General features: G+C 41.8%; 1 protein-coding gene and 1 long non-coding RNA gene across 2 annotated transcripts; one reads left to right on the top strand and one right to left on the bottom strand.

Annotated features, from left to right (window-relative positions):
• The first annotated feature begins 1,354 nt into the window (after positions 1-1,354).
• On the top strand, positions 1,355-13,350 carry LOC125107279 (uncharacterized). The gene is made up of 3 exons (XR_007129500.1): positions 1,355-1,487; positions 12,223-12,225; positions 13,339-13,350. It is a non-coding gene; the product is annotated as an uncharacterized LOC125107279 (long non-coding RNA).
• On the bottom strand, positions 1,717-3,376 carry SMIM10L1 (small integral membrane protein 10 like 1). Its single transcript, XM_047742228.1, has one exon. It carries the CDS (start codon positions 3,105-3,107, stop codon positions 2,901-2,903), a length of 207 nt encoding a protein of 68 aa, XP_047598184.1. The 5' UTR covers positions 3,108-3,376; the 3' UTR covers positions 1,717-2,900.
• Positions 13,351-13,970: the final 620 nt, after the last annotated feature.

Genomic DNA, 13,970 nt, shown 5'->3' on the forward strand with positions numbered 1-13,970 from the left:
GGGCACTTGGTTTACAACCCAAGAGTGTATTTGTTGGTTGGACACCATTAGTGGAATACAAAACTGCAAATAGTATAAATCTTTACCTCTGCAAATAATGGCCTTTTATCTCTTAAAATCCTTCTGGAGGCTCTGCTATATGTCCCCAAGGTCAGTACCTTAACAGATCACCTTTAGGACTGAAAAGCTCCACTGGAAAAAAGCAGGCATTCTATGTTTTAAGTTTTACTCACATGCTAAGGAGATAATGTTAGAACAAATACTATTGTGTATATAACAAGCACTAAGGCAGGCTTATTTTTAATTCTCAGACTGACTCTTCGAAGGAAGTATTTTTTTTTTAAGATTTTATTTATTTATTTATTTGACAGACAGAAATCACAAGTAGGCAGAGAGGCAGGCAGAGAGAGAGAGGAGGAAGAGGAAGCAGGCTCCCTGCTGAGAGAGAGCCTGATGCGGGGCTCGATCCCAGGGTTGTGGGATCGTGACCTGAGCCAAAGGCAGAGGCTTTAACCCGCTGAGCCACTCAGGTGCCCCTCAAAGGAAGTATTTTTAATCTTTCAATAGTTGAGCTAAACCGGGTTTTAGGCAGATTAATGGATTCACCTAAAACCACGAAATTAATAGTTTGTATTTTGACAGTGATATGCCTGATTTAAAAACTCAATCCCAGGGGCGCCTGGGTGGCTCGGTGGGTTGAACCTCTGCCTTCGGCTCCGGTCATGATCCCAGAGTCCTGGGATCGAGTCCCGCATCGGCTCTCTGCTCAGCGGGGAGCCTGCTTCCTCCCCTCTGCCTGCTTCTCTGCCTACTTGTGATCTCTGTCAGATAAATAAAATCTTTAAAAAAAAACCCACAAAAACTCAATCCCATTTTATTATGGTGGCTCTTAACCAGTGCTGTATATTTCAACTGCCTGGGGGGAACTTTTATTTATTTTTATTTATTTATTTTTTAAGATTTTATTTATTTGACCGGGAGAGAGAGATCACAAGTAGGCAGAGAGGCAGGCGGGGGGCGGGGTGGGGGAGCAGGCTCCCTCCCAAGCAGAGAGCCTGATGCGGGGCTCGATCCCAGGATCCTGGGATCATGACCTGAGCCGAAGGCAGAGGCTTTAATCCACTGAGCCACCCAGGCGCCTCCTGGGGGGAACTTTTAAAAATGAAACTTATTTAAAACAAGTTTTAATCAGAGAAATACATATGTACAATTAAGAAAAAAAAATAATACTGTTAGATTGATAATGAAAGACAGTAATCCTTTTTTCTCCAGAGACAACCACTTCTTACTAGTTTTTGAATGTTTTTTTTATTGACTTCTCTGTATTAGATCTTGACTGATTCTTTCCTATTACACACACCTCTCCCCTCTCCAATCCCCCAATGTTACATAATCATTTCTTGTTGTATTAGTATTCAGTATTTACATCATGACTGACTTTATATGACCAGTATTATTCACCACTGAAGTATGCAATGTTGTTGGTGGTGGTTTTTTTTTTTTTTTTGATAGAGATCATAAGTAGTCAGAGAGGCAGGCAGGGAGAGAGGAGGAAGCAGGGTCCCCGCTGAGCAGAGACCCCCCCCTCCCCATGTGGGGCTTGATCCCAGGACCCTGAGACCATGACCTGAGCCAAAGGCAGAGGCTTTAACCTACTGAGTCACCTAGGCGCCCCTGCAATGCTGTTCTTAAAAAACTCTGAATTTTCCTGTCTCATAACGGATTTATTTCCTTAATTTTTAAAAAAGTTGCAGCCCACCAATTCATCTCCAGACTCTGAAAGATTATAAATTTCGTCTTTATATTCAAACACACCAGTACTCTGTTTTCCTTTGTGAGGCATTCCAACTAACTTGCTATCTTTAGGCATTTCTTAGGAATTCGTGCTGTTCTCCCCTATTTTCTTTCCTTTTATAACAACATGATTATGATTTTAGCAACTTAATAGCATACTCCCTTTGTCATTTACTCTTTAAATAATAAAATGCCTCCTTCCCCACTGACAACCAACTGTATACCTCTCAACTTCCCACTTTATAAGGACACCATCATTTCATTTACTTTTCCCTCCCCACTTTCAACATCCCTGCTGGTAAACTGTACTTTTCCATTATCAAAGCTGGTAACATGTAACCACAATTAAGTATTACCTCAACAGATGAAAACAAGAAACATCATTTATACTAATTACAATTATTAAATATTATTCACGAAGTAGCCAAGCTTAGGGCTGTGACTGGATTTCCTTCTCGTTGGCTCCAAGGTCTTGAACTACATGCTACTCACAGGGACACCGAAAGACAGCCCACTTTCTTACACTCCAACCCTCTGTTCGAAATCCAGCAGCATTTCACGTTATCTGGTATTAGGATTCTTTTCCTGTACTGCTGGGCTTTTCCACTGAACATTTTTGATGGTTTTGGTTTTCTCTTGTTGAAGAAGTGTATTTATCTTCCACATATCTTTAAGATCTTCAGCTTCTTATTCATTCAATGTCTTGCTTACAATCCAATATTCCCGAAATTTATGTTTTCTTATTTTAATTTGGACCATGAGTTTGTTGTACATTAAAATTTTCCTGAAAACTTTAGTAGCCTTCCTTTTTTATAATGCATCATGTTCGTTCTGTTTTTGTTTTAAGGTTGCAAAGCTTAAATATTGCCGTAGACCTTAACTGAAGCTCTTCGCCCTCCCCGGAAAATCGCTGACTTCCTCTCCAGCCGCTACCCGCTTTCCGCCACCGCCCAGTCGCTCAACCAGAGACCGACAGCGCAGCCGCAAAGAGCGCTCTAGTCCTCTCGCGAGAATCCCGAGCTCTGCGCTCGCAGCTCCGTTTCGCCGCCAAGCCTCCTGGTAGTCGGCCATGTCCCGGCCGGGAAGTCGGCTGCGTAAGAAGGGCACTAAATGTGTACCTGCAGACGGATGTTGAGGATCACCGAGCCTGCGACGTAAAAGTACGGAAAGTTCATGCGCAGCTGCCACGCCAGCTCGAAGAAGGCGAGCAGGGTGCGGGAGAGCCCTTTGCAGAAGACTCCGTAGGAGCTGGGGACCGCGGCCGTGCTGGAGGCTTTGAGGGCCAAGGAAGACGGAGCCGCCGCGGTGGCCATGGACCTCGTGTCGCCGCTCCCCCAGTGTTAAGCGCCGAGAGTCACCACAGGCTTCGTGCACCTCCGACCGACGGCCGGGGCGGCGAGGGGCAGGGTTCGGGTGATTACGCAGCCGCCAGGCTCATACCTGCGCCTCCCGCTGGCTCCGTGTCCTGCCGAGCGGCGCTCTGGCCACGGCCGCTGCTGGCGCTCCGCCCCTTCCTGTCTGCTGCTCCCACTGGTATTTAGCCCTTGGAGCTAAACAGGTGCGGAAGGGGTTATGCGTATATATGCCGTACGCATTGTCTTATGCATGGTCGGCCAAACAGATATTATTTCCACTGTCAAATGAAGAAAGGAAGTTTAGTAAAGTTAGGTAATATGAATTGACCTAGAGAACACAGTTTGTAAGGGTCGAACTCTAGATTTAAGACCGGTCTGTCTGCTATGTGATGTAGGTTATTAGCCAGGAATATCACCCTTTGATTTCATAAAATTAACCCTAATATTAGGGCAGGTGAACTCCTTACATAAACCAATTCAGACATAAAGTCTCTGTGTTCATAACATACTACAACTGTAAAGGATCACAACCTCAGGCTATGGATTTTCTGTGTATTAGGACTCTTTCCATTGCAAGTGACAGAAACCTTTAGGCAAAACAAAATGAAACACATATACTTTAATTTTTTTGGGGGGGGGGCGGATGTTACATATGTACAGTATCATTCCCACCCGGGTAAACCCATGAAAAGTCCAGATTAGGTATGGCAGCTTCTACCATTTCTGCATGGGGATACCCCTGTGTAACTTATGGCTAGGCCCCAAAGCTTGGAACACTACTAAAACCTCAACTCTGAATAACTTTAGGGTAACGTCATATTGTATCTCCCATAGCCCCATCCTCTTCTGATGTTTAAGTGATGCACATTTCATTATCTTCTCTCATCTACATTTTAACTTAATCTCTACACTCAGGGATTATTCAGATATGTAATTTATGATCAAAATCCCCAAATGGGACGCCTGGGTGGCTCAGTTGGTTGGACCACTGCCTTCGGCTCAGGTCATGATCCCAGGGTCCCGGGATCGAGTCCCACATCGGGCTCACAGCTCCATGGGGAGTCTGCTTCTCCCTCTGACCTTCTCCTCCCTCATGCTCTCTCTCACTGTCTCGCTCTCAAATAAATAAATAAAATCTTTAAAAAAAAAATCCCCAAATTACCATCTAGTTCTGAAAAAGCATTGTTCACATATCCCACATCTCATCCTGCATGAATAGCTGTAGTGACTATTTGAAGCACAGTCAATGTATCCTAGAGGACCTCTGTTTCTCCATATTCTACTGATAATGATTGGTACAAATAACATGCCATCATGAAATTTATAAAATGTAATTGCGTGTTCCCAGCTAGAATTTTTTCTACTTTGCTATACTAATACCACTCCAGCAATGCTGTGTTGACACCACTTAAAAGAACTGATTACCAGAGGTGTCTGGGTGGCTCAGTGGTTAAATGGCTGTATTCGGCTCAGGTCATGATCCTAGGCTTCTGGGATCAAACCCAGGGCTCCCTGCTTGGCTGGAAGCTGGCTTCTCCTTCTCCCGCTAAAATCTTAAAAACAACAAAAACTATTATCAATCAGTTGAGACAATGTATAAAATAGAATATTTGAGAATAGAAAATATTCTGAATTGTAATAGAAGATGAATGGCAACTTCGAACCAAGAGAAAATGTGCTAATTTTAGTATACAAGTATAATTTACCCATTCTGAAAATTGAGAAAAGAATAAATAGATCAAGATATTCAGGGTCACTGAAGTCATTAAGTTTCTGGATCTTCCATTTCCAACTATGTAAAACAATGTGGATTCATTCTCCTCTACCCATTCTCTATTAGCCCACCCCCTACATCCAGCTCTGTTTAACTCCATGAAAATCCTGTCTTTCTTCCTGGGCCCATGGGGCAAATAGCAGCTATTTACTAACTAACAGATGTCCTGTTTCAGTGGGAAAGGACTGGGCAAATATGAGTAGTCATGAAACTCCCTCTCTTAATCAATAATGCTCTAAAGCCGATGAAGGATTTCCATCAGGTGAAACTGACAGTGGAAGGTGGAATAGGACCAATATTTTTCATGGTTCTGGTTTTTATTCTGTCCTTTGAATAACTGATCCATATTTTTTTGCCTAATAGGCATATGTAAGTAAGCTGTTAGCAGTAACACATCTTAAACCATTTTTCTGGTTGATACTCCATTGGGTACTCATTGAACCTTCCTTTTCTAATCTTGCTTATTCCCCCTTTTTTGACTCAATATTCCCAATTTAGTACTTTTTTTTTTTTTTTTTTTTTGAGAGAGAGAGAGAGTGGGGGTGAGTGCATGGTTGGGGAGGGGCAGAGGAAGGAGGAGAGGATCTCAAGCAAACTGCCCTACTTGGTGCTCCATCTCACCACCCTGAGATAACCACCTGAGGCAAAATCAAGGATCAGACACTTAACCGACTGAGCCACCCAGGCAGCTCCCTGCCCCCTCCCCATTTACTACTGTTTAATGACCTGGTTGGTCTTAAGATCCTTTGGAAGAGTTTAAAGGTAAGTGCCACTGGGTCTGCAAAGGATTATATTGGCAAATTCTCACTATTGTAGTTATCAGGTATAATACGTCTTCTTTCATTTTAATTTTATTTATTTGAGCCTTGTCTCTTAATTGAGTCTGGGTTAAGATTTGTCAGTTTTGTATATCTTGTAACCAGGTGGTTGTTTGAGTTTTTTCCTACTGTTTGTATAGTCTCTGCTTTTCATTTATACTCCTTGTTAATGGTGTTGTTTTGTTTTGTTTTTGTCTTTTGGTAGTTCCTTGAAGTATACATTAGGTTATTTGAGAACTTTCAATCTTCCCACCCCAAGCTCATGGTTGCCACTCAAACCTTTGTGATTGCCATGCCACTGTCTTTGTTCTTAATGGCTCCCAGCAGATGATGGTATGTGAAGACCAGCAGTGTCCCTTAGTCAAGCTCCTGGAGAACTAATTACTTTGCCCTTCAGCTCCTTGATGCAGGTCCGACCTTCATGCAGCAATTGGGAAGTCAGGACATTAGATATGCAGGCTAAACCCTATCAGGGAGAAGCAGAGCTGGGTGTTTTTGCCTACTTTGTGCTTTAGCAGAGGTGATAGTTACTGGGAATCTTTGTGTGCACATGTAGAACCACCTCTTTAGTTTGTGTGGTCCCCAGGGATTTGTGGATGCTGAATCCTGCCAGTTCCAGAGCTAGTCATAAAAGCTGGGATGCTGGATGTCTGGATATGCTTGTAGTGAGAAGTTGGAGCTTTGGTTTTATTGTTGAAGTGATCTGGGAGGAAACAGTGGGTGATGTGCCCTGCTCCTCTGTCAGTCTCCTGGGAGGATCATAGGTAGTTCCAACATACAGGCTGATTAGAAGCCATATCCTCAGGCAGCAGCTGTGAAAGTCTGCAAATTCCTCTTAGGGAGAAACCTGGAAATCGGTGTTTTCTCTTGGTGCCTCTGCACTGAGTCTGGGGGTGGGGAGAGATTACGGCAGGGAGGGCTAGCATGCCTGTTAACAATTGTTTCTTTGTCTGATATAGTCCTGTAGGCCTAGATGCAAGCCCTGTACAAGATCTTAGAGCTAAGTGATTTGGGAGAGCATTTCTTGGCTGGCAGTGTTAAAAGTTGGCCTAAACTTTTTGCTCTTTCAGGATAATCTGGGAGTTGGGGGTTCCCTCCAGTTTGGTGCTGTGCAGGGGTGAGACTCATGCTGAAAGTGTGTTTCAGCCTTTCCTACTTGTTTTGATGTGGATATATTCTAAGTTTCCCAGTGTGTAGGAGTCACTCAATTAGTCTGCATTTTTCTTAGAGGGAATTGATCCATGTGTAGCTGCATATTTGATATGCTGTGAGAGGAGAGACATTCAGGAGCTTTCTGTTGTCACCATCTTAATGATATTTCAACTGATTTTCCATGGTTGCTCCAGAGGTATTCTGTGTGTGTGTGTGTGTGTGTGTGTGTGTGTGTGTCTTTGGAGTGGACAGTATGGGGTAGGTGTGGAGTTTTCACACATTACTTCTCATACTGCAGTGTCTAGCACTTAGTCATTTGATCACATCTAACTGCAAAGAAGGCTGGGGAATGTCTTATGCATGCTTAGGAGGAAGAATAAAATAAGGATTTTGGTCTGCCTCATTGTGTCTGCCACAGTCTCCATGCCTGTTTTTAAATCACCAGATGTACCCCTTTCCCCACTCATGGGACAAAGTCACACCCCTTTCCTGGGGACACAACTCAAAGTTCTGTATTTAAGTTCTGTCAGTTTAGAATCCAGGAATTTGCGGTGATAAGCAGTTCTCTACATGATTACTGGTTGGTGTCCCTCATAGTCCGATGACAAATGAACACAGAAAACACAAATGGGTGCCTTCCTCCATCCTCCACCTCCAACCAAAAAATGAATGGTTAGGGTCAGGCTTGCTGGACAAAGTAAACGCCTTTCATTTGGCAAAGAGAATAGGGGGTCTGTGGCTCTCGATTGTCCATAGCAGCGACAAAATCTGGGTAGATACTGGGAAGCCCCTGGCAGTGACTTTGCTGAGAAGTTCCTGATAGTCCCTGTGTCTGGGCTCTGGGAGGAACTCCCTTATTCTTCATTTTCTGTGGCTCCTGGCTCCACCTTCTGGATGGTCTTCATAATTATTATTCTCCTTGGCTACATCTGAAGTAGATGTTGGGGAAGAAACGCTCCTGAACAAGGTCCAGATTTCAAGCCTACTCCCTGATAAACAAATTTAGAATCCAGTATGTCATTCAGATATCACAGATTTCACTGTCACACTCAACAAGTACAATTATCCCAAATATTTAGGAAGTTTTGTTTAATCTGTTTGCTTTCAGTCAGATGTCCAGAGACAAAGATTTCCCTTACATAAATGTCTTCCTTAAGCAATTAATTAATTAGCTTACCTATGCATGACTACTTCAACTTCAGTAGAAGCTATCTGGAAGCCATCTGAAGTAATGGGCTTATGTCAGAAGTTTAAACCCTTGGTCTGGTTTTTTCTATAAGGAATAGTTTCCATGATTAACTAAAAAATCTTAATGGGCCTTTGTCCATTAAGGATTTTTCTTCAGTTTTATTTATTTGAGACCAAGAGCTGTGAGATTTTTACAAACCTATGAAACCCCAAATTTCTGAACTCACTCTTCCTTTTCTGTTTGCAACCCAACCGTGTCATTCCTTTCTCATCTTGTCTTGGAATACCTTGCTAAAAACAGCTTTAGCACAACATTTTAGGTCTAATCAACCACTTCCACTAGGGCTAAGACAACATAAACAGGGCCTGCTTTAAAGATTTTTATATGTAGCATTTTGGAAGACTTTGCCACTGCACGTGGAACGCTGCATGTTTCCAGCCTCCAAAATTTGTATCTGCATGATCCAAATGCTTTGAAACCTGCCCACATTGTGTCACAAGTCGGCTCCCAAACCAAATGACTCATACATAATGTAGACTTAAATTGCTTTTTTCACAGTGTTTTTTTTTTTTTTTTAAAGATCCAACTTTTTATCTGACAGATCACAAGGAGGTGGAGAGGCAGGCAGAGAGAGGGAGAGGAGGAAGCAGGCTCCCCGCTGAGCAGAGAGCCCGACCCAGGGCTCGATCCCAGGACCCCGGGACCCTGGGGCCCCGGGACCACGACCTGAGCCAAAGGCAGAGGCTCAACTCACTGAGCCACCCAGGCGCCCCGTTTTTTTTCACAGTGTTTGAGGAGCCTTCTCCATACAGTTACCTGGGAATTAGGCTGAGTGAACGTATTCCATCTTTAACATGTAGCTTCCAAGATTGACTTGGGGTCATACCCATTCCTGCCAGCAGTGAGGAAGAAGGTTTATGGAGGAGTGTTCATGGGGAGATCTTTTTTGGGGATGGACCTGTAAATGATGCACATCATTTTCACTCATATGTCCTTGTTCGGATTTCAGCCACATGGCCACAACCACCTGTAAGGGAAGCTGGGAAGTACAGCCTCTCGGCCCAGACGAAAACGAGATGCAGTTGAGGACATGGCTGTCGGAGAGCACTTAGCACCATTACAATCAAAATAGCCAATAAGTTATTGTAAAACAGTTTCTGCCTTTAGAAGCATGGTCTAGCTCGTTTGTGCCACTTTGATAATTTATACCAGCACTGTATCTGTCTTGAATATCAGCTCTTTTTTTCTCTTTCCTCATAAACTCTAAAGAACTCAGGTTCCCCCTGAGTGTTCCTATCCACATAAAAGCATAGCTGATTCGGCACTGTAGCATCTGTAGCTTCCTCATGTATATTCCCAGCATCTGTTGCTTATAACTTCTGATTTAGCTCTTACAATATTATGCAACTAATTATTTATACTTACTTGTTCTAGAGCTTGAGTGTGCTATTTGAACTATTTAAATTATTCCTACAAGTCACATTAAATCCATAAAAATCCTTCATAGGTAGAATGAGTGACAATGACAACAATTACATGAAATTTTTTTCTAGCAATTTCTATTCAAACTCTAAAACATTTTGCATTCAAATGAATGACTCAGGGAATATGAAAGTAGAACTTAGGGGGAAATAATCTCTCATACTTGCATGTTTTCATACCTGATTTCATCCCTTGAATCATTAGCACAAATGGACATTTTCAGCTGGTGCAAGGATCAGTGGGGATTGATTAGCATTTACTCTGGAAATTAGGTAGTAGCTGACTAAGTCATAAGAGGGGTATTCATGAAGCTTCATATCTCTTCCCAGAACTGTTTGGTTTAGCCCTGGAATCACAGTATCAATAGAATGAACTATTCTTTTGTGAAGGTCTCTGAGACTATATGACATAGCAGAATTTGGGTTGTCCTTTCTGGAATTAGGATGCAAACATCTCCAAGTGGATGTCAACCTGCGACTGTTTAGCTATGGAGCCATCACTGAGGCACCACATCGGAAATATTTTCATGGAACTGTGAGCTGGACTGAAGATCTCTTTGTGGTAGTGGCAGCAGGAGAAGCCATCTCAGGAATGTAGGGAAATGGGTTCATTGGACTGGCAAACTGCATTGAAAGGTCAAGAATGGGAAAGTCTCATCAACTGATTTCATCCTTAACCAGCTTGGCTATGGCCAGAGTCACTCAACAGTGAGTAACACTATTTGACTGACTGATTTATGATGGACTGTCTCCACATCCCTATGCCACTGGTAAAAGAATAGCAAAAGTGGTTACTATTCATTGGTAGTTGTAACTGTCCCTCAGAACAATGTATTACATAAAATATAACCCATGAGAAATTATATACTCAGGGAATATATACTAGTTACCAAGCACCGTACTAGTTACCAAGGCTTAGATATCTACAGCCGTAAGAAAAGCATATACTGGCAACAGGCCTCTGGGGGAGAGGATGATATATGCCCTTAAAGCCGAGCAGCTGGGGATGCCCGGCTCACTCAGTGCAGAACGGCGCCTACTTCATTTTTCCGTTATCTCCCCTTCCCCCCGAGAGTACCTGTGGCTAATTAAATGAGCCCTTTGAATGTGCTTGCTCAACTATAAACTTTATACTGCTTGACCAGATATATTTTGCCTTCCTTCTTGTTTATCTACAAGGCATATGATTAATATTAGCCTTCTTTGGCTCCTTTGTTGATTAATGTCTATAGCTGAGAAAAACGGGACTGAGGAGGTGTTCCGGGCAACTGTCTTTTCTGCTGTTGTCCCCTGCTCCCTTTCTCTTGCAGCTGACTTGTTTATGCCTCATTCTTCTCCCGGGCGCCGTCAGGAAGCAGCAGTAGTAACTAATCACTGACCTCCCTGGTTTGCCACCTGCCTAACATTTTCTGCTTCCTTGAGAAAGCCAAGTTCTCCCACTTGTTTTTCATCAGCCTGAAGTGGAGAGAGAACAGAATGGGTCTCGTGCTCTCCCTGGGGCCTTTGTTCTTATAGTCTGTTAACTTCTGAACGAAGGTGACTGGTGGAGGAGTACCTATGGAGTACATGAGAGACACATGACTTTGCATTTAGACATAAGTAAAATTTTTGGTCTTAAAAGGTCTTCTACTTCCTACCTTATCCTATGTATTCCCTTTCTCCTGTTCCTGACCACTTGCTCTTTTTGTTTCTGTTCTTGGTGAGACACCAGGAATTTGCAGCTCAACCTGATGGGGTTGAGGGACTCCAGTAGAGACCCATACAAGGGCCATGAAAATGGTGACAGCCTTCCTCCTCCTCTTCACCATTTACTTATTTCCACTCCAATAGCAAGTTGGATCTTCCTTAAGATACAGAGATAACAATCAGGCCAAGATGTTTGTCATGGTGAGTTCAGCTACCTTTCACTCAGGCTTTGTGCAACAGTATGGCATTTTGTAATGAAGGTGAAGATGCGTATTCTGAGACATATTCATTGCAGTCCTATTTATATTCACTGGAGAATGTTTGGTACTTGGGCACCAGGATATATACACAAAAATGTGCATATTACTACTTCTCTTAATAGTTGAAATTGAGAAGTCATACAAATGTCCATTATGATAAAGTGGATAAACAGATTATGGTATCCTGATACAATAGAATACTATGAAACACTGCAAATGAACAAATTGTAATGTTTTTTAGTTCTTTGTTAGGGAAAAGACACATAATTTTGTAAAGCATAATACATATTCAGTGTAGCGTTTGGATATGTGTGTGTATATATAGTGCTTTGACTTTGACTACTGTAATACAATAACCCAGATTTAATCACAGTAGCTAGAAATGCAAATAAACAGGTGGGAGAATTTTGCTTGCTAATGATACTATTAAAATATGAAAGAAATTTACTCTGTGTTTACACAGAGGATGTATACGTCTGTATGAAAATACAATAAAAGCAACGTAGTGGTTGAGGTTACTTTGGTCACAGTATTTAGAGTGTTGTAAAGGAAAAAAATAGAATGTAAATCATTATAAATATGTTGGTTTTCAGTTGTCCTTGTTGAAGTAGTAGGTGAAGGTGTTCTTTCAGGCTAAGCCCCAGTGCTCAGACTGGTGTAAATATCCTAAGGCCAAGGGGAAGTGTTCTATGACAGTGAAGTCTGCCACTTAGAAAGTCCTGTAAAATCACATCTGTCATTTACCGGTTTCCCATTTAGCTGCCATCATCATCATCATCATGTGCCTCATTTAATGATATGTACTTGAAATGTTTATGTACATAATTTGGACAATGTCTAAGTAATTAATTTAACAACCAGTCAGACACAGTGGAAGAGAAAGAATTAGTGAATTAGAAGATAACTACCCAGATTGAAAGATTAAAAGATGGAAAATACATTCTGCAGGGTGAGCAACCTGAAGGTTACATAGTCTGTGTCTTCTCTAAATTTTCTTTGCAAAACGTACAGTTTCTTTGGAGTCCATCTCTTACCAAATAATAGGCAGCTAGGAGCAGTCATTTGATGCCTACAATGTTTTGCCTCACAGCTTCTTCACTCAGATAAAAAAGTTAATTTCATTCATTTTCTGTCTTCCAAGTTGTCTTAAAAATAGAATTGCAAATATTTCAAAAGTGCCTAATGTGCCACTGTTTTTATAGCCTTTTGTATCAGTTTCCTCAGAATCAATGCCATATATTTAAGCTTTTGTTCTATTATAGCCAGGTTCTACTACCAATTTTTGTACCAGTCAGCTTATATTGTGTAACAACCACAAAACTCAGTGATAGACAACAATAATAGTTTATTTCTATATATTTCTGGAGACCAGTGATCTGTGCTGGGCTTGCCTAGATATATGCATCAGATTTCCAGTTATGTGTCTGGGGGCTAACTGGAAACTAGTTGATCAAAGCTGGACCTGATGGAGCAACTTGGCTTCTCATATCTTCCATTCTTCTCCCTGGACCAGTTCACTAGTCTAGACGTAACTTTCTCATGGTGATCGTAGAAGTGAAGGGTGAACAAAGCCTGATATGCAAGCCCCAGTGATGTAAGTCCAGCAATGAAAGAATGCTGACAAAATACGTGCCAGCATCTAACTGGCCAAAGCAAATCACATGGCTGAGCACAGAGTCAAAGAATAGATCAGATCATCCCTCTCACAGTGAGAAGATACAACACTGTTATAGGCTGAAGAATTTGAGACCAACTTAAGCAATCTACTGTAGCATCCCATACATCATAAAAGCAATTCTAAGCCACATTTATGTCCTTGCATACCTGAGTCTCAATTTTCTACTCTTACTTGGAATTCTCCATCTATAGTAAGATCTTAAAGATTATAGAGAGCTCCACTTGGATTTATATTTCACTGTCACCTTTTCTGGAATTCTGTAAATTCTGTTCCCCCCTCTCCCCAACAAGTCCCCACATCTGTCCTATATATAAACTTCTCACAATTTTCTGCTTATCAATAAGTCCTTTCTGTTTTAGTTCCTTAATGGGTTGCACTCATCTTTTCACTGGAGTCTTATTGGACCATTTACTCTGTCTTTCTTGAAACTCCTGGGCAGGCAGTTTTTTATGTGCACTTTATGTGCACTTTTTGGTTCGTATTTCCCCCCCCTCCTAGCTTTACTTCTCTGAATTTTACCTTTGGAAGACTCCTGTTACAATAAGACTCATGATATAAATACGTTTCATTATGATAAAAGCACCTATCATTTAAATTCAACTTATTTTCTTTTCACTGAGTAGGTAATATAATCCGAAGGGATGTTCCATCTTCAAACGTCCTCTCCAAGTGGGAACTTAGTCCATTGTCACCTTGCCTAGTTCCTCCCTCTCACCCTCCATATACTTTCTTTTAATGTCTGGATTTCATATATTTCCTTGCATTTTAATACCTAATACCTGC

This window comes from Lutra lutra, chromosome 8 (assembly GCF_902655055.1).
Source record: "Lutra lutra chromosome 8, mLutLut1.2, whole genome shotgun sequence".
Taxonomy (NCBI): domain Eukaryota; kingdom Metazoa; phylum Chordata; class Mammalia; order Carnivora; family Mustelidae; genus Lutra; species Lutra lutra.

Bases quoted from the DNA above. Each gene is read 5' to 3' on its own strand.
- SMIM10L1 (XM_047742228.1), bottom strand. From the start codon at position 3,107: ATGGCCACCGCGGCGGCTCCGTCTTCCTTGGCCCTCAAAGCCTCCAGC.